Raw genomic sequence first — 20,622 nt, forward strand, 5'->3', positions numbered from 1 at the left:
CCTATTTAAAATAGAGCAACCTTCACTTTAAAGTTAAAGCTCACATTAGTGCATTCTTAATCATATATAGACATTTTCCTGTGTACCTATTCTCGTAATGGAATGAGCCAACTAAATGAATGTCTATAGTATTTCTCATCAGTTCGTCCTTATCAGAGAACATTGTAGTGTGGCCTTTTATTGCAGTAAGGTTAGTTAGGAACTGTAGGCTTTGTCAGTATTGTTGGCCGGAAATCATACCAAAAGAACAAACTTTGGTTGTTTAGTTTTCTTGTTCTATCATGGATGTTCAACATGGACACTGCTGGCGCTGTGAGAAACAACTCCCCAAATGTTCTGTGCAATGCCCAGAATGCCCATTGGCAAAGTATTGCACACGATCATGTCTGGACCGAGACACAGCCAGACACAAGTCTGTGGAGTGCCAGGTGTTTGGGAAAAAGAAGTGTAGTGAGTGTGGCAAAACTGGAGTTGTCAAAGAGGTGAGTTGCAGCAAAGATACATTTAGATTATACATGTACCTCGGTGCATGAATACTAAAATGTTATCACAATTGCATCACAAACATTAATTGCAAACAGTCTATTGCAAAAACTGCCTGGTTTATTTTAAAATATCTTAAAATGTACATCAATTCTATTGATGTTCGCCCCTCAAGCAATTAAAAACACGGACCCCTGCTCAAAACCAAAAAGTGCAATTCACTTAGTAATACATTGTGTTTAAATTTCTATTAGCAAGTAAACATAAATACACAGGTTCAAATCAGTTTTAATCTGTATTCACGAGGAAAAGACAATTGTCTATCAATTTCCTCATTTGAGACGAAATGGATTACGCTTGGGCACTGATGACTATGGGAGGGAAAAGAGTGTAAACAGTGTCCCCTTTTCCTCCACCACAGTATCTTCTGACCATTGTGTTAAATCAATTGTCATAGACCTAGATGTACATGTATGCATTATGTTATAGGCCTAAATCTTGATAAATTTGAACATACAATGTAGGGGATTGTAGGGGAACAAGTGCAATATATAGTGATGTTTTAAAAATGTTTCACAACAAACTTATCACACCCATATAAAATATATCTTATGGAGATTTGACTACAGCATTGGGGTTTTGTTTGATTTAATTTTTTACTAAATTTAATACGGAAAAGATACTTCTGATACAACATGAGTGATACACACATCAATATTTGGTCCCATTACAATTTTTTTTTTTTTTATTTTTTATTTGAAAAAACAAATGACCTTTTAGTTTATGTACAATTCCCATCCCTGAAATCACTTATTAACATAAGTGTTCCGAATGCTCGGCCAAGAGACTGGCACAAGCAATCTTTCTGAAACACTTGTTGGGGTTAGGGAGAGTGGGAAGGGGGGGGGGAGGGGTTGGCTTTTTACAACCACCAGTTGTTTTTGACTGATGCAGGCTCGGAACTCCATTCACTGTTTAGCCAGTCGAACAAATAAAACCATACTTGTAGATTGGTTTTATTTGCTCGTCTGGCTAAACAATGAGAGTTCCCAGATTGCTGAAACAATACTTCATCAGCTCTGTGTCACTCCAAGTCCATGACAATGTTTTGGTGACTAATAAGGGCCTTGTCACACCAGGCAACTTTTGCAGGCAACTTGGAGGCATCCAACTGCAGTGTGTGCTACGGGACCATGGGTATTTTTTAAACAGTGTCTTACGATCCTCAAGAATAATATGTGAACATTCAAATGTGAATGGCTTTTCTTCCTGGAGATTGCCTGGAATTGGTTGCCTATCAATTGCCTCATGTGACATGGCCCTTAGTGCACAAAAACCGATAAGCCTTTTTGAGGTATGGCAGGCGTGTTAAGAGTGTCCTGTTTGGTTTTGGTGTATACACACAAATTTACCCAAACCTTATAATGTTGTAGCATTGTGTCCAACATATCTCAAAAAGGCCTAATACAAATTCCACTCAGACGCTGTATAAAAAAACTCAATTAACTTTTTCTTCCTCTCCCACCAGTGTTCACAGTGCAACATCGTCTGGTACTGTAATAAAGACTGTCAACTGCGCAACTGGGAAAACCATAAAAGGTTATGCCTTCACATCAAAGCAGACATAAAATCACTCTCAGCAAATTTTCGAGAGGGCAACATTAGCTTTTCAAAAATAAAAATGGTTTTGGATCCACCTTACTATATTGGAAACATCGTTGCTAAAGACTTTCTTCGACTTGACAATAATGAATGGTCCGGGAAGGTTTTGACTAAAGAAGACATGGCAAGAGATTACCATGTGTTGTCTGCTGGTTGTGGCGACCTGCGGAATACAGTTTTAACAGCTGGTTCCCTTCCTGACAGGTACCAAGGAAAGATTCACGTAACTCTCAATGACTTTGACCCTTTTGTCATGGCGAGGAATGTCCTGTTCCTCTTTATGTTGGTTCGGTTTGCAGACACTGAGGGAATTGAGAGCTGTCTGACTACTATCTGGTACTCAGTTCACATCACAAAGAAAGAGTATGACTTGATCAAGACCAGCTTGGATGAGCTCATTCAGATGGATGCCGAGAGTCTCCATGTTGCCACTAAAGGAGTCATCAGTGGTTTCAATGCCGATCTTAAAAACCTATCTCAGGTTTGGGAGATGTGGAAATCTCTTGAGTGTCAGAAATCCAAGAGCAAGTCTATCAACCTCAGCCAACAAAGAAAGGTTCTCTTAGATAGAGAAAAGGAAGGGGTGTCTCTTTATCTTCGTCGCTTATCAACTGATGATCAAAGGTCTATGTTTGAGTGGTTTGATCATGGAAATTTTGTCCCATCTGAGAGAAGTAAAGCCAACCTGCCATTTGACAACCCAACGATGACTGGACGAGGGGGTTTGGGTAGCATACCTAGTTTCTCTCAGGCTAATTATGCAAGTTCACCTAAAGTATACAAATTTGTGTATTGCATAAAAGCTTGTACATTTCCATTCGTAGCATGGGATTGCTTGAGAGTTAGAGAGTACACTCATAGACCCTGCACATCCCCAATGGTCATGTACCACAACTATGTGACGAACCTACTCCAGAGAGTTAAACGTCTCACCCTTCAAGGAAGATTTTTCATCCACACCTTCCTGACAAACTGTCTAAAATTTCCCAACTGCCATCGGTCTCTTCAAATGGCGCACTATGACCGCATCTTTACTTCAAACCTTTCAGACTATGTCGGCACCGCTAAGCTGCTCCAAATATTCAAGCCACTACTGAATCGTACAAACAGCAAGTCAGCGCTAGTCACAGAGACCATCAATTGGGTAGATCTGGTACCCGGGGCTGACCATAGCATGGTACCAGGTGCGGTGACCCAATGCATGCTTGCAAACTTTGCTGATACACAGAAATTTAAACGTGACTTTGGGTATAATGACAGCAGAGAATATTTCAACAATATTCCTCACTTTCTTGTGTATCTTCGAGCTGAAATTATGGGAGGAGGCCTCGGGATACCATCCCTCAAGAATGTTCCGTCACTTTCAGCCGTGATGAACTACAATGGGATGCAGATGCGTGACTTTCGAAAAGAAGTGAACAGGCTTGTCCCATTTCAGTACCGGGTGACTGCAAGAGACCTGTCTATGATGAATGGCTATGACAGAGCAGTGGAGTGGTATCTGCCACAAGAGGGCGCCCCGACAAAGGTCTAGTAAACATGAGTCACATTGATCCTGTTACGTACAAATATAATCTAGGCCCAATTTCATAATGCCACTTTACAGATGGAGTTTGTCACGTCATGTGCTCTAAGGGGGCAAAATTCATTGGTAAGCAATGCTGTGAAATTGGGCCCTGGTTGTCACTCTGTTACAATAAGTCACGCCCACAATTAGCCTAACTATCAATTGCATGAATAACTGCGGCATGCAGCTTGTGTTAAATTTGCACCAACAAGCAATGCAATTTAGAATTTGCCTGGAAGTTGGTTCTTTACAGGGCAGACGTACAAATGTGCGTAATATAATAATAATAAAAATAACAACAATAATAACGTGGCCCAAATCGAGGAGTTACCGGCACAACTGAAAATATGATCTTTCTTTTGCATGTTGTGTTAAGATGAAATAATAATAATAATAATATTAATAATAAACAGTGCTTGTATAGCGCTATTCCAAAGAACATGATCATAGCGCTTTACACATGAACCATTAGGAAAACAAAATATATACACAAAAGCTGAAAAAAATATAAAGCAGAACAAAAATAAATTAAAAAAAAATGACTTGATGCAGGATAGTCAACCCCACATCCCAACAACTAGCTTTGGCTACGGCTATGGCTGTTGGAGGCAACATTTTGGCTCTGCGACTCTCCTATTAAATCAGACGCAGCCTTAGAATTGTTACTGTTGACATGTATAAAGGGTATCAAAATGTAATCGGTTGTCACTTACCGGGTGTATCACACAGCTGACTCCAGCAGCAAAAAATGGAAGCTTCTTTCCTGCCTCTAGTTGTTTTCCCCTGCAAAAAAAAAACATTAACCAGTAAATACGATGATCGGAATAAGGTTGATATGCCCTTAATAATAACCGTATTTATAACGCGCCTTTTGACAAAGGATACAAAGCGCCAGGTATTATTACTGCATGGAGTGGGGCGAATTTTGAGATATAGACCTAATCCTTAAGCACCATGTAATGGTTTACAAGGTGCTGTGGCGCAATATGCTGCCAATCCAGCCAGGAACACCAGGGCGAACCCCTTCTCTTTTCAAAAATGCACTGGGTTCTTTTACATGCGTTTACACAACACATGGGACCAACGGCTTTACGTCCCATCCGAAGGACGAAGCAATGGTTATGTGTCTTGCTTAAGGACACAAGTGTCACGGCTGGGGAATCGAACCCACACTCTGCTGATCAGAAATACCAGAGTTTGAATTCGGTGCTCTTAACCGCTCGGCCACAACACTTCCTTGTGTACCACTTGGGGCGTGTCCTGGCCAAGTGGTCTTCTGCATCGAACTTAAGTTCTGATGGTTGAATCATCAGAGTTTGGGTCAGAATCCATGAAATTTGTGTTTATGAGCAAGGCACTTAACCAATCCTGCTTCTCAGCACCCGAGTGTATAAATATTAATCTGTGTTGGGTTTACCCCTTTAGTGTTAAAACTTAAGAAGCTTGGGGTTGCAATCCCCCAGGGAGGTGAGAAAGTTAGAGGAATGGAAAAAATGTATGCCAGATTGAAAGGCGCCTTGATCTATACGCAGCTAATAGGATATGTGCACTATTAATACAAAGAACCAATGACAGCCATATCAATGCAAATTTCTCATTTGAGTTAATACAGAAATGTTGGCCAGAGGAGGTGCCGTGGTGTCATTTGGATGACTACTTTTGAATTCGGTGCAAAATGGCATGAAAACAAATTTATAGTAGAGCAATTTAGACATAAGGTTTTTGCAAAATTTGACACATTGCACATAGTTTTTCAATCCTCCCTAATACTAGTCATGAGGTTTGAATTGTTCCATCTTAAAGGACAAACTTTAAAAACACTTTTGGCATGAGGATAAAGTGATTTATTAATATAGTTTAGATGTTCTTTTATGAAAGTTATTAAAATAAGTAGTTTGGTAAGATTTTATGAAATAATAAACTAATGAAACCCAATTCACCCAGGGTATAAATGGGTACCTGCGAGGGTAAAGAGTGCCACATCAGGCGGGGCTGTATACTCCCCAGGGAGCTGAGAAAGATTAAAGGAATGTTATGGCCCAAATGACCAGGCCACTGATAAAAAGCGCATTGGTGCGTTATTGTAATTTGCATTAAAGGCAGTGGACACTATTGGTAATTGTCAAAGACTAGCCCTCACAGTTGGTGTATCTCAACATATGCATAAAATAACAAACCTGTGAAAACTTGAGCTCAATCGGTCATCGAACTTGCGAGATAATAATGAAAGAAAAAAACACCCTTGTCCCACGAAGTTGTGTGCGTTTAGATGGTTGATTTCGAGAACTCAAGTTCTCAAAATTACTTCTTTCTCAAAAACTATGGCACTTCAGAGGGAGCCGTATCTCACAATGTTTTATACCATCAACCTCTCCCCATTACTCGTCACCATGAAAGGCTTTATGCTAATAATTATTTTGAGTAATTACCAATAGTGTCCACTGCCTTTAAAGAACTAGTTAAGTTAATGTTATTTTTTGACCTACTTGCAATATTTATCTGCATGAATGAACTTCCAATTATTCTTGTGTACTCTACGTATTATATTATATCGCATGCCTCCAAGTAAAATATTACTGTTTCCATTGAGAAATTCACCTTAAATTTCACTGTGTTCTTCATTTGATTATCATTTTCACCTATAATTGTATTCATTGTGGCTCTTTATTCACAACTTAGAATGCGTAAAGCACTCCCAGCCTATGTTTAAACACTTCTAGCCATGTTAATATCACACGTTTAAAGGGAAGGTACACGTTTGGTTATTACTCAAAACAAATATTAACTTAAAAACTGACTTAGTAACGAGCATTGGAGAGCTGTTGATAGAATCAAACATTGTGAGAAACGGCTCCCTCTGAAGCAGCATAGATTTTGAGAAAGAGGTAATTTCTCACTAAAATAATAAAAGACTTCTAGCCAGAAGTCTTTTATTCCTATCTGAAAGCACACAAACAAGGGTGTTTTTTCTTTCATCATATACTCGCAACTTTGATGACCAATTAAGCTCAAATTTTCACAGGCTTGTTGCTTTATGCTTATGTTGGGATACATCAAGTGAGCAGACTGGTCTTTGAAAATTACCAAACGTGTACCTTCCCTTTAAACAAAAGGAATAGAAAAACTGTCTGGCATGCGTCTAGTAGTGTTTTCATAGTCTGCAATTAAACATACCTTGATTTCATTTGAGCAACAGCTTTCGCTGTTAGGTGCCCACTGACCACTGAAACATTGACCCCTGCCCTCTCAAAAACCTTGCCATCTTCTATCAGACACGTCACACCACCTCCTCCCTGGAACAAAAAAACACAGAGGAATTTGGAAGGAAAAATTTTGAAAAAACAACGACCCCCCAAATTCTAGGCCAGTGTTATAGCTAGACCAATTTTAGTGGTGGGCTCTAAATCCACTATTAGGAGATTTTTGGGACGCTTGGTGGCAGCAGACTTACCTGGTAAATTCCATTGTTCTCGGTAATGTACGCACGCTCAGAGCTACGTAAACAATTGAAATTTACCTGGTAGGTTTGCTGCCACCTAGCGTACCAAAGTCTCCCATTTAGTCCACCAAGGGTGAGCGGTTCAACAAAATTATTCATGTTTAGATATGGGGCCATCATTGCTAAAGAGCAAACTGGGCGAATCTGTGCTGGGCAGCACAGTGTATTTTGCTCAGAGTGCTGCGTGAATTTTGTTTAGTTCTGTACAGGCCAGCCCAGCACCGCCCACTGTGGCTACAACACTATTCCAGACCAGGATTTGATATCATAAAAAACTCGAATCACCATCGTGATTTGACTGAGTTCATACATGTCCTGGTCTTGGCACTTCAAATGTGTCTTAAAAGCCTTTAAAACCGTTATTGGTTCAACTTTTGGATGGGATGTAAAGGTCTGATGAGATATAAAAGAAGCTAGTACATTTATCATCAAGTGAAGGGGATTTCCCCACTGTTTTCTGATATGGTTGGCTGCAGATTGTGCTATGTAAATAAATGGAGCTATAAACCGGGCCTTTGCTTTTGAAAGGGCACCAAGGCAATTTCTCCTTGGTATTAAGGGCACCCTTTGAGGAAATTGTAAACCTCTACATCTCAAGGGCACCAAAGCAATGACCAGGGGCATGGAGGAAATCACCTTTGTTGCCTCAATGAAGTATATAATGTTTCGAACATAGCTCTCCATTCCTTGTAGATATATAAAGAGCGCTTTGAGATGCCCTTGCATTGGGTGTTATTATTATTACAATGTTGTGAACAAAACAAATCAATGGATTTAAATGTACTTTTGATTGAGCATACCTCTTGCCGCTCCCATCTGTCCACAAGAAACTTCTTGTCGCCTTCAATTCCCTCTAGGGTTTTGCAGAGCTCAGCCTGTAAATTGTATCGAAAAGATAACTTAAAACCAATGAGCAATCAAACCATTTTAATGATAATTTAACACCTCACTTAACAAGAAACTTACAAACTTTATTGTTATACCTCTCTGTACAAATTGTGAAGTTTGATTGGTCGAGAACCAATCACGTGCCGTGCAACAAATATGCATGTATCATGGCTAATGATGCGCGCTACGTGTAATGCACAGCGCGCCGGGTAACATGAAAAGTGATGTACACCCGGTGTACATCACCTTGATCGTTCCCGTCGTTTGTCGATTTCAAGCGCTGTGCGAAACACACGCGGGTACGATCAACAGGTGAAGAATTGTTTCTTGTTTGAACTGTTCGTCTGCTTATTAAACCATGACTGAACTATGCATTGCTCCGTCTTAATAATGTTTGAAGATGACAACAGAACTTCGAGAAGAGGAATAACAATGTTACCAAGGTATAACAAAACAATTGTTGCACGCTGTGACTGGGGTCCATGGGTTTTGTACACCCTCGGTGGCAAATGGCACCCTCGGCTTCGCCTCGGATGCCATTTCCCCCTCGGGTGTACAAAACGCCATGGATCCCGTCACAGCGTGCAACAATTGTATACTGTACAAGTACATGAACCTTTCAGATTCATAGAAAATAAGTCACTGAACTATCATTTAGGCCTATTTAAAAATTAAACTAGACAATGACTCAAATAAAAACAAAACTACAAACTTACTTGAGTTTTCATGATGAAGAGCTCCATTTTGGATTTCATTTCATTACCATTCTAAAAAGGAGAAACAATTTTGAATCAGAGGGATGGTCAGGCACTGGCATGATATTCGGTCCTTGGAAAAAAAATAGGTAAAATTGTATTGAGTTTAGACACTGGACACCTTTGGTAATTGTCGAAGACCAGTCTTCTCACTTGTTGTATCTCATTATGTGCACAAAATAACAAACCTATGAAATTTTGAACTCAATTGGTCACACAAAAAAACCCGAGGCCATGGTCGCGGTTGCCCTGGTTTATTGGCCATGTTGGTTTTTAGCCTTTGGCCCCTTCAATAGTTTCGAAATGGAAGTGCCATTTTCAAAATGAAATCTGCCTTGCCCTCTTAAAGAAGAAAGTCTAGGCCAGAGCACCAAGTCGGTGTCGTAATAAAAATGATCAGAACTTGATTTTTTACCAATCATATTCCTGCTGTATTTAAACCTGTATTATGTGTAAATCATTACCTCGGCAAGGGTAGCGGCTGGAGTGATCGTCTCTGCCATGAATGAAATCGGTTTTAGTGTTGGGGTACTCATGATGGTCTTTGCATGTATTGGTTTCTGCTGGGGATAAAAATAACACATGAAGAGAAGTGTATGGAGCAAGTAGGATTTGAAACTTTGCATGGTGGAAATACGATATAGTAAGGTTTACGGTAACACCATGTAATGATAATTTCTAAATGAGTATCTGGGGTGGTTCTGAAAAAACGTTGGTTCCCCTCAACTCGGCGTTTTGATCAGTATGGTCTGATCGTCTTCTGGAGAAAAATCAGATCAGAGCATACTGATCGAATCGTCGAGTGGAAACCAACGATTCTTTTCAGAACCACCCCAACTCATTAAGAGATTATCATTAGGCCTAAATGGTGTTACCGCAAACCTTACTATATTGTATTGAGTGAGCTTTATGACACTGCCGATTCCTTCATAACTCATCTTGTTTCTTTGCAATTTGAATTAAAAAATAAAACTTAAACCAATATTGTTGACCAGTCTTACTATGAAAGAGTAGTTCTGCCCCTAGGTCAAAGTATTCAGAATGGGTTCTCATTTAGTCGTGTTACTTGGCATGTTTCTTGATCAGAAAAAAAGATGTTTTATTAAAATGTCGAGTTGCTGTAGAATGAGCATATACACATCTATTGTATATTGTCATACTCTTGTGACTAGTATTGGTTAGGTGTCACATGTAAACACTTGGTGTAAGTTGCCATCTTGGATGTAGTCTTGATACAATAAACATCGTACTCGTACTCTCAGTCAGAGTCTCTTGCCTATTATTACAGTTGCAAAAGGAGAAAATCACATACAACAATGATTTGATCTTTGCTTGTTTGATAATGTAACAGGCAATACATTAATGTATTTTTGAATGTACTCACTTGTTGTTTGTATGTTCCATAGCAAATAAAAGCACCTACAACAGAGCCAACAATCAGAGGTCTAAAACCAAATCAAAAGAGAGACAAATTAAAAACCACAAGGGAAACTGACTGGGTAAATTTTGAAATGATTTTTGGGGTTGAACAAAGAATTGACTAGAGTGGGATTCGAACCAACGACCTCTAGAGTAGCGTGCCGGCGCTCTACCAGCTGAGCTATCTAGCCCTCTATTGGCGGTGTCCCTATTTTGTCAATATCTTTGTTCGGGGGTGCCAGTCAGAAGCCATACGCACACACAACACTGACGAAGAGAAAACAGACACATGGATTTCTGGACAACAGTTGGATATCGCATTATCTTCGACTTCAGTAGTTGTGATAGTAACCCTCCCAGCAGCCAGAAGTTACGTTGAATTGCAACTATAATGTGCATCTTCAGTACCACTAACCATGGCCATGCTAACTGGGGAAAAAATATGATAAATTTCATCAATTCAGATAGAACTTTTTTTTTTTTAGTAGTTAGCTGTAGTAGAATCTTCACCTCAGCTTTTACATCCAGAAGTGGACTTTGCTGAGTACCAGCATAGGTAAGGCGTGTAGGTAGATGTAGATGGACGTTCCCTACATGGTATCTTCCATCTATCTAGGGTTGAGTACATGGTAAAGAGTGTAGGCCTACTGTTATCATAGCGTCATACGTTATCGACCATCACTGTCGTTGGTTATGCTCAAACATTTATAAAATGATTGATTTTTGGTACTCATCACTAGTGCATTATTATGCCAACATTCAAATGAGTCAAAGAAACATCATCCAACCTCGAAAGTTCAAAACAAAATTACTATCTGCTAGATTGAGTTTCATTCTGCTTTAGTCACTAGATGGATCACGTGAGGTGGTTACTATTTGGGATTCTATGGTGTGCAAATGTGGGGAAAATATTAAAATATTTTAAGTGAAAATGACAACAATTCTTTTTTTGATTTACTCATGCATGCTGTAATAAATTCCAATAAGCGTAATAAATATTAAGTCTACATTAAAGAGAAAATATCGTAGATTGGTTTCTTATCTCCTGAAATAAAAAATTACTGGTCTGAAATGGGGGAAAACGGATTGTTATGAAGTGCGAGTGCATCAAGGGGGGGTGGGGTGTTTTACTTTCATGCCTTAAGAAACCTCTGGATTCTAATAAAGTAGCCATAATGCCTTAGGACAAAAATGTAATTAAATTTGTTAAGTAGTAATTGAATGATATTTTTGATTTATTTTGCACGTCATACTAGCTTCGGAATATTCAATAAAATACCAACCAATGAAAGGTGTGAAAACATATGACGTTGCTCCAATGTCGTGCATGCATAAGCACCGTTAATGGCGGACTGTCTCTCGCAACGTAAAACCAAAACTTTAAAAATGTCAACACACCATGAAGTGAAAGTGTTATTGTTAAAATATTGGATAGATGATTTGAAAAAAAAATATTTAGTTTTTGATTATGAACAATTTTCCTGTTATCCTACTGAAAACACATGACACCAGGATACATGGTAAAGAGTGTACTGTTAATTTATATTACGGGCCTCTATCTCTATCATTCAAAAATGAAACATTTGAAATGAAACACTGCCTGCTCTTTTTTTGATGAAACTAGAAACGACAAAATTAGCTGCTGCAAACCTGCCTCTTTCCAACCAAACAAAAAGGACCTAAAATTTGTTGTTTATTATTTAATATTTGATGGGGGCTGATGACCAAAAAAGTAGAATTATAAAAAGTGTTTTTTTCGACACCCCCAAACAAAAAAGTCAAAATCACTAAATCAGGCAAATAAAAATTCGTTTACGACCGCTAAAAAACAACGAAACATTCCAGAACATGGGCTTCACTAAAACATAGCAAACGTAAACAATGTTAATTAAATTAATACCACAAATCTTAATTCTCACGCACGAACCTGGATGCCGAATTAAAAATGGCTCGCAATCTGGAAGTGGTCGAAGCCATTTTCGTTGACTCGAGTATGAAGTATCGACTGAAAATAGCCAGCAGCGTGGACAATACAAAAGATCTCAGCTATGTAGGCCGCCTTGTTGCACTTTCTCTAAATTCTGAATGTAAATATGATAAATGACACAGCTCTTTTAAAAGGGTCATATTTTACACAAACACTTCACACACATTTTTTTGTCACGTAACAATATTTAGCAGACGATAAACTTTTAACCTCGAAGTGTGCGCATGCGTGTCAAATAGTAAAAAAACAAGGTTTTTGCTTAGCGCCCTCAACCGATTCAGCCAGTGTTGCTTTCTCCTTATTATTATTTTTTTGTTGTATTCTTTGCAAAAAATAGAATCACAATACGACAAAAGTATGCTATAGTAGTAGTATATTTAATAGCCTGACAAGCTCAACAGGACAAGCAAGTTTTGTTGCATGTCTAGCACCGACACATTTTTTTCTGAGATAATTAAATAAATAGTCTGGTCCCCGTGAAGTGACGTCAGATGTTCTGGCTAATAAACAAATACACGGTTTCGTTTTCTTAACATGAGGGCGCACTTCCAGGTTAACGGTAGTAAAAGTGGAACAGAGTTTAGAGGCCTAGTTTTAAAGTTTGCATGCAATTATCAAGACAAAAATTACATGCAAATGAAATTGATAGTACAGAAATTATTTATTATCCACTTCTTAACATGTTTTTTTTTTCTGGGAAAAACCCACTCCGAAAAGGATAGTAAAAAAAATAAAATTCAATCAAAATGATTACATCCACATCCATCCATAAATAATAACACACCCACTTCTGTGAGTTATGATACATGCGTTGTTGCACGTCTCCTTGAATCACAGGTGTATGCTCAATTTCAATTCCTCAAACTAGAAACAGTCTAAGAAATTAATATCAACCAATCAAGATCGTGACAAACAAAGTGAAATTTTACGGTATTAAATCTAACTCACAAAATGGCCGTATGTTTTTATTATGTGACAACAAAAGTGTAAACAAACTTGACACTAAGAAAGAAGACAAATTGAGAAATAAAAATATTAATAATGTGAAGTCAACAAACAGTCACAAACATTTAGGCTTTCAAATTTAATTGTGACTTATTATTCAGTTTAATATCGACAGTTTTTTACTGCCACCAGAAAAGCTAAGAGAAATTACGGTGAAAACAATTATAGCACATAAAGCAATCAATGTTTGTACAATTATCATGTTTTGTTATAACCAAATAGTATTGTGGTGTTTAAACTTAGATCTTGTTTGTTGTGTTGGCATTTAGCCTTCGAGAAAGACTCTGCTGGGGTCGAAACATCAGGCCTTGTAATATTTTTTGCAAACTGAGACCTTGTTTGTTGTGTTGTCATTTGGCCTTAGAGTCTGCTAGGGTCGAAACGTCAGGCCATTAACTATTTGTTTCTAAACCGAGATCTAGTCTGGGTATTGGTTAACTCCACACTTGTTTTAATGCTGGTGTGACTGTGCATCTCGGGGCACAACAGCTCTTAACCTTAACTTCTGACAAATTCCGCTCACACCACATCCAGCCATCTTTACAAGATGATATTACTCGAGCAATGGATTGAGCCACAAAATCATGAATATTGTTCATTCTGCATGACATAACAAGAACGCTGAAACATGGTCTCTTTTAGTGTTCCGTGTTTTTCATTGTCACTATTCCAACATCAGCTTTCTTTGATTTCGTCTTTGAAGATTTCCTCTCGGAGTTTATTCAGGGTCACTTCTTCCGGCTCGCTGGCTTCGTTTCTTCGGATCCTCGGAGCAACCGACTGGAACTTTGTCTGGAAGTCAGCAACCTATGATCAACATGAGGGTACAAGAGGTGGAAGACTTCAATTTCATCTTTGATGGGGCAAGGCATTTTTTTTTTTGGGGTGGGCAAGACAAGCACTCGATCATAAAGCATTAAGATTCATCTTTAAGATGTAAATGAGATAATTACAATATTTCAATAGTGATTTGAATGGTGACATAACTCTTTGCTTAGAAATTAAGATCAATAGTAACCTAATGTAGGTTTAATCCTAGCTCTTTGTAAAATCAAGCCCTACGGCAGCAAAATTGTTTTTGGACCTAATATGAATCCAGCCGTCGATTTCACCAAACTCTTCCGAACTTAGGTGTAACCTTAGGACTTAAAAACGAGTTAAGTTCCGTAAATCATAGACATAAGGGCGCATTGAACCCATCCTTGGGTAATAATGTGAAGCACTTTGGGATGCTCTTCGCTATATAAAAACCAACTAAAATTATTATACACAAGTTTGGTTCTTTCCATCTTAGAGTATGCAACAGCAGCCTGGGACCCTTGTAGTAAAAAGAACTGCCAAGCCCTGGAACGAGTTCAAAAACAAGCAGCGCCAGCTTGCTTCACCACAAATAATTGCAGCAGAACACCAGGTGCAGAACACCAGGTACAGCCACCAGTATACTAGAAGAACTTGGCTGGAAACCACTAGAAATTATTATTATCATCCTAGGTTAAAAGGGTTAATCCTAGCGTTTCATGAAATCGGCAGCAGGCCTGCTGTCGATTTCACAAAAGTCTTCCTAACTTAAGACTAATCTTAGGACTTAGGACGAGTCCCAACCCTGCACTGTAGCATGCAGACCTTAAGATTAATCCTAAGTTAGGACGAGTTACTCGTCCTAACTCGAGATAAGACGAGTTCTAACTCTTTGTGAAATCGACGGCTGGAGTCGATAATTCATGACACTTGCACACTCTATTATACTTTGTTCCATCCCATCGTCTAGAAATACCTACACTCTTGACACCCATAGCTTTGCAGACTAAGAAGGTCATAGTTCCAAAGCCAGTCACAGCGAAGAACGAGCCCCAGAGTAGAGCACGTAAACCAAGAGAAGCCCCACTCTCATGAAGACTGGCAGATGGGTCAGGAAATATACCCTGAGTAAGAAACAATATTTTGTGAAAAAGTCTTTAGGAAATTGAAAGCGATTTTCTAGTTTTACACTTTACAGCAAAATATATTTTTTTTTTTCTAGTAAAACAACCATGAATGCATCATAAAAAGACTTAATCACTGTCACTTGCAAGCCTTAGGAAACTCGTAAACAAGGGTGCTTGCTCTGTGAACCATAAACACTGGGGTTAACCCTAACCCTGGTAGGACTTGGAAGGAGGAGTCCATCCTGGGCCCAATTTCATAGCGCTGTTTAGCGGTCGATGTTGTGCTTACTACGCAATTTCCATTTCGTAGCGATGCTTACCGTAAGCACACGAAAAGGCATGCAACTGCACGAAAATACATGAAGTCACATTGCAAATCCATGGTGAACGCGCAATATGGCCGCCTTATTTTTCTGCTAACCTGTGAAAATTGCTTGCACCTTAGCAATTTTTTTTCTGCTACAGTAAGCACGAAAAAATAAGCAGCGCTATGAAGTTGGGCCCTGGGCTAGGGTTACACCCCGTTTGTTCCATGATAATAATGTCATTTATGTGCATTACCAATCCTAATTTGTGGGACCTACCTATGTCCCATCTAAAGGACAAACCAACTATTGGTTAAGTAAGTATCTTGCGCAATGACACAATGCCACGACTTGGGACTCAAACCCACACTATGTCGCAAGTTGCTCTGTCGATCAGAAACACCAGAGCTCGAGTCCAGCCGTCGATTTCACAAAGAGTTAGGACTTGTCTTATCTCGAGTTAGGAGGAGTAACTCTTCCTAACTTAGGATTGATCTTAAGGTCTGCATGCTCCAGTGCAGTCCTAAGATTAGTCTTAAGTTAGGAAGAGTTTTGTGAAATCGACGGCTGTGTTTTTAACGGCTCAGCCACAACACAACACATCATCCAACATTTGTTCTGTTATACTGGGTGACTGGTGTACCTTTGTGAATGATGCAGGATGTTTCCTCTTGGATCCAGCGATGGTCATCCCAAATCCAGACAACATTGCAATACCAGCAATGCCAACCATAAACACTGAACCTAGGACATACAAAGAGAAAATAATACATTGTTATCCGCCTACTGTCTGACTACAGTATTCAATACCATACACAGTGGATGTTGATCGTTTGATTTGTCATTTTCAAATATCAATTCTGGACACTGAGTTAATCATTAAAGGCAGTGATGAACACTATTGGTAATTACTCAAAATAATTATAAGCACAAAACCTTTCTTGGGGACGAGTAATGGGGAGAGGTTGATGGTATAAAACATTGTGAGAAACAGCTCCCTCTGTAGTGGCATAGTTTTTGAGAAAGAAGTAATTTTCAACGAATTTGATCTCGAAACCTCAGATTGAGGTCTCGAAATCAACCATCTAAACGCACAAAACTTCGTGTGACAAGGTTTTTTTTTCTTTTTTCATTATTATCTCGCAACTTCGATGACCGATTGAGCTTAAATTTTCACAGGTTTGTTATTTTATATGCATATGTTGAGATACACCAAGTGAGAAGACTTGTCTTTGACAATTACCAATAGTGTCCAGTGTCTTTAAGTAAGGCCAATCATCCTTGGCCCAATTTCATGGAGCAGCTTAAAAAGCACAAAAAAGTAGCTAAGCACAACATAATTATCCTTACCAGAATAAGGTTACCAACTAAACAATACAGTGTCACATAGTGTATAATATGTGACAGGTATCCTGCTTGTTTTTGCTTAGCAGAATATTGTTAGGCATCACTCTCTGCTTAAAGACAATGGACACTTTTGGTTATTGTCAAAGACCAGTCTTCTCACTTGGTGTATCTCAACATATATACATAAAATAACAAACCTGTGAAAATTTGAGCTCAATCGGTTGTCGAGGTTGCGAGATAATATTTAATGAAAGAAAAAACACCCTTGTCACACTTTCAGATGCTTGATGTTGAGACCTCAAATTCTAAATCTGAGGTCTTGAAATCAAATTCTTGGAAAATCACATCTTTCTCAAAATGTTTTATACTTATCAACAACTCCCCATAACTCGTTACAAAGTAAGGTTTCATGCTAATTATTTTGAGTAATTACCAATAGTGTCCACAGCTTTAGTCCACAGCTTTATGAAAATGGGTCCTGGCTGATTTTGCTGAATGGCCAAGAGGCATTGCGGGATGAAAAAAGGGCTTTGTGTGTAAGCCCGCTCTTTCCTTCCCACAATGCCTTCCGGCAATTCAACAAAATCAGTCAGGCGAAAATTGCGATCAGTTAAGGTCTGTTATGTTATGATTCTGAAGTAATTCCACAAAACTTTGAATAACAAAGAGGGTGATATTTGCAATCAGTGGTATTATGACTTATTGAATTCGTGCAATGACAAAACTTTATCGTCTAGACTCGGTATAGACTCAGTCAGACAGAGAGATTTAACAGAACAGTAGAACTTAGAAGGATCAGAAGAGAGGGATCAGATAGACTCCAGCTAGAGCTGTCTAAAGTGCCGACTACAGTCATGTCTACGGACACATGTAAGTTACTTGTAGCCTGGAGGTACCAGTAATACTAGCAGTAGGCATGATCGCACATGTGGATTGTTAATATTTAGTTAGGCTAAAAATGACAACTATCTGATTGATGAATTGGTAGTACTAGGGGACTTAGGCTACGACTGATTATGTCTTTATGAGTGATTTTCCCCACTCGATGTATGCGCACTCAGCCTCTCAGGTCACGTCAGTGCAGTGCACTTTATCACTGACATTGTCAAGGAACGTCATTGAATGTTAGTGTTCCGTCTTAACAACTGCAACAACTATAGCATAGATTAGTCCCAACCGAAATAGTTGGGACAGTGGTAACTGTACAGGGTGCCAGCGGAGCAAGCAGGTGGCACTAGCACTAGCAGGGGATCTCTGAAGTTGCAGGTCGCACCATGGACTCTATGAATATCAGGGCAATGCAGGAAGGAAATTTATCAACCCCGGGGTGTTCATGTTTAGTTAGTTATTTTAATTTATTTATCTTCATTCAACTTTTATCTTAATTCAACTTAAATTTTTTTTATTTTATTAAAAATTAAATAACTAAATTTTCATAGTATTAAAAAATGAAAATTTTATTTATTTCAGAGTAAAGAAGGTGAAGGCTATCCTATCTGTACAGCCCATATGCAGAGAGGGAGTTATACTTATATACATAGAGTTACATATAAGAACTAGGGCGTAGCCGGAGGTCCGTCGGCACTCGCCAGTAGGGTTACACAATCGCAACTAGGCGCACCACTGGTAGGTGATGCTTCGTGACGCGACGGGACCGCAAGGAGACACACGCGAACCATTCTGTACGCCCGTTGAATATGAAACACACATTGGAGTTTGTGTTGATTGAACGCTACAGCTACGCGCTGCTGTATTGTCAACTTACAAAATTTTAAAAATGGCCGCACAAACACGCCCGTGGGCATGCCAGGTCGCGTATATAGGCCAGTGCGCCCTCTAGTTCTTGTATATAACTCTATTGGTTATTATATCATGGAGGTAGACTTACCTCCATGGTTATAACTTATAACCGCATTGAATGTTATGATGTCACTGTTCAAATATCTGCCCTACAACAACATGGCGTCTGTGCGCGTGAGCACCCCCCCCCCCCGCCCCGCCCCGCCCCTTGTTCTATTTCTACCCCGGCCCATGGATGGACGGTATTCAGGGTATGACTATGAAGTATGATTAAATAATAAAAAAAATTCTTACATTACAATTAATTACAAACTCTCTCTCCCTGATCTGAACTCCGACCATACACCAAGTGACCATCACCATGTACACACCGGATCGGCATTCACTATTTTTACCTTTGAACAGCGGGAATCGTCCACCTGAACTGTCCTTGTGGTCGTCATCTTGTTGCTGCTCCGAAAACTTCACGGTATCCATCATGCGCTTTGTATCATCACTAAACAAAAACACGTTGGTTTGATCTTACTCTATGGTTTGATTTGAGGAGGCATGTCGGCCATTCATTGATGCAACATGCTTACGATCTGAATCCACCATGTCTAGTCTGTCCTCTGTGGAAAACAAAATACCGCCCTCTATAGTCAGCCTCTCTGATGACTGAAAACTCTCATCGCCGCCATCGCACAGGACGGTGCTCTAGATTCCACATTTTATATAGGTTTAGGTATGTGTATTTGTGATTTGGTGTAGAGTCCCCTCTATAGCGACGGGAAAGCAGCGGCGGGAGGGAGGGGATGCATTTTCATTTTACCCTTTCACCTCCAAGATTTAATTGTACCAGGACTAAGCGAGCCAGAATCGCGACTGATATTTCACCAGTCGCCTTCTACGCTGGCAGCGGTGCAATAAAAGTAAACTTTTGCATTGCCGCCATATCGCGTGATCGACTGTGCTCTAGATTCCAGATAGGTTTTAGGTATGGGATTAAGCGATTTGCCTCCTAACCCCGGCACTGCCCACATACCTTAAGCCTTACGCTCATCAGGTACAACCTTTAATTAACACTGTCATTTTTTTTGTATAACTTTTGCAAATTATTCAAACATTCTTTCAATCATTTCAGCAACCTTGAGCCATCTGCTCATCAGGTCGGGTACAACTTTATTAATTATTAAACATCCATTGGTATTTGTTATGACTTTTGCAAATTATTAAAACATTCTTTCTAAAATTCTATTCAGCTACCTTGAGTTGAGCCATCCGCTCATCAGGTACAACTTTTAGCTAGGTCATTTTTTATGACTTTTGCAAATAATTCGAACGTTCTTTCATTTCAGCAACCTTGAGCCATCCACTCATAAGGTACAACTTTAAACATTGTCATTTTTTTATGACTTTTGCAATTTAATCAAACGTTCTTTCATTTAGGCAACCTTGAGCAATCCCCTCATCAGGTACAACTTTAAACATTGTCATTTTTTTATGACTTTGGCAATTAAATTCAAACATCCTTTCATTTCAGCAACCTTGAGCCATCCACTCATAAGGTACAACTTTAAACATTGTCATTTTTTTATGACTTTTGCAATTTAATCAAACATTCTTTCATTTAGGCAACCTTGAGCAATCCCCTCATCAGGTACAACTTTAAACATTGTCATTTTGTAATGACTTTTGCAAATTGTTCAAACGTTCTTTCATTTCAGCAACCTTTAGCCATCCGCTTATCAGGTACAACTTCAAACATTGTCATTTGTAATGACTTTTGCAAATTATTCAAACATTCTTTCGTTGCAGCAACCTTGAGCCATCCGATCATCAGGCACAACTTTAAACATTGTCATTTTCTTAATGACTTTTGCAAATTATTGAACTGGCACCAGACCATCCAGCGGGGCCTTCATAGGGCAATTGGTGCAAGATATGTGAACAGATTTCCTACGGTACATGTACGAGTAGGATTCTACTCTACTCTACTCA

The 20,622-nt window shown here is 39.1% G+C and overlaps 3 protein-coding genes across 4 annotated transcripts in view; 1 reads left to right on the plus strand and 2 right to left on the minus strand.

Annotated features, from left to right (window-relative positions):
• Nucleotides 1–12,784, minus strand: part of LOC139946804 (oxygen-dependent coproporphyrinogen-III oxidase-like) — a 37,313-nt gene extending 24,529 nt beyond the window's left edge. The window contains exons 1-8 of one of the 2 annotated variants that reach the window (XM_071944510.1): nt 12,651–12,784; nt 12,201–12,354; nt 10,239–10,299; nt 9,319–9,417; nt 8,816–8,866; nt 8,012–8,086; nt 6,887–7,005; nt 4,426–4,495 (exon numbers count right to left, since the gene is read on the minus strand). In XM_071944510.1, the coding sequence (XP_071800611.1) occupies nt 4,426–4,495; nt 6,887–7,005; nt 8,012–8,086; nt 8,816–8,866; nt 9,319–9,417; nt 10,239–10,299; nt 12,201–12,250 (525 nt within the window). In that variant the 5' untranslated portion in view covers nt 12,251–12,354; nt 12,651–12,784. Of the gene's footprint in view, nt 1–4,425; nt 4,496–6,886; nt 7,006–8,011; nt 8,087–8,815; nt 8,867–9,318; nt 9,418–10,238; nt 10,300–12,200; nt 12,613–12,650 lie in introns of those variants that run through there. The other variant, XM_071944512.1, reaches the window with a different exon arrangement.
• On the plus strand, nt 154–4,419 carry LOC139946799 (uncharacterized). Its single transcript, XM_071944499.1, has 2 exons — nt 154–482; nt 2,012–4,419. Exons 1-2 carry the CDS (start codon nt 282–284, stop codon nt 3,677–3,679), a joined length of 1,869 nt encoding a protein of 622 aa, XP_071800600.1. The 5' UTR covers nt 154–281; the 3' UTR covers nt 3,680–4,419.
• A 118-nt stretch (nt 12,785–12,902) lies between the features above and the next one.
• LOC139946805 (transmembrane protein 242-like) lies at nt 12,903–19,264 on the minus strand. Its single transcript, XM_071944513.1, has 4 exons — nt 19,038–19,264; nt 16,139–16,239; nt 15,044–15,187; nt 12,903–14,072 (listed from the first exon to the last, which is right to left on the minus strand). Exons 1-4 carry the CDS (start codon nt 19,120–19,122, stop codon nt 13,941–13,943), a joined length of 462 nt encoding a protein of 153 aa, XP_071800614.1. The 5' UTR covers nt 19,123–19,264; the 3' UTR covers nt 12,903–13,940.
• Nucleotides 19,265–20,622: the final 1,358 nt, after the last annotated feature.

This window comes from Asterias amurensis, chromosome 14 (genome assembly GCF_032118995.1).
Source record: "Asterias amurensis chromosome 14, ASM3211899v1".
NCBI classification, from domain to species: domain Eukaryota; kingdom Metazoa; phylum Echinodermata; class Asteroidea; order Forcipulatida; family Asteriidae; genus Asterias; species Asterias amurensis.

Excerpts from the sequence above, each read along its gene's own strand:
- LOC139946799 (XM_071944499.1), top strand. The coding sequence starts at position 282 with ATGGATGTTCAACATGGACACTGCTGGCGCTGTGAGAAACAACTCCCC. Across the intron at positions 483-2,011 it reads AAACTGGAGTTGTCAAAGAG|TGTTCACAGTGCAACATCGT; the intron begins GTGAGTTGCAGC and ends CTCTCCCACCAG.
- LOC139946805 (XM_071944513.1), bottom strand. The coding sequence starts at position 19,122 with ATGATGGATACCGTGAAGTTTTCGGAGCAGCAACAAGATGACGACCAC. Across the intron at positions 16,240-19,037 it reads ACGATTCCCGCTGTTCAAAG|GTTCAGTGTTTATGGTTGGC; the intron begins GTAAAAATAGTG and ends TGTATGTCCTAG. Across the intron at positions 14,073-15,043 it reads AAGCTATGGGTGTCAAGAGT|GTTGCTGACTTCCAGACAAA; the intron begins GTAGGTATTTCT and ends TGTTGATCATAG.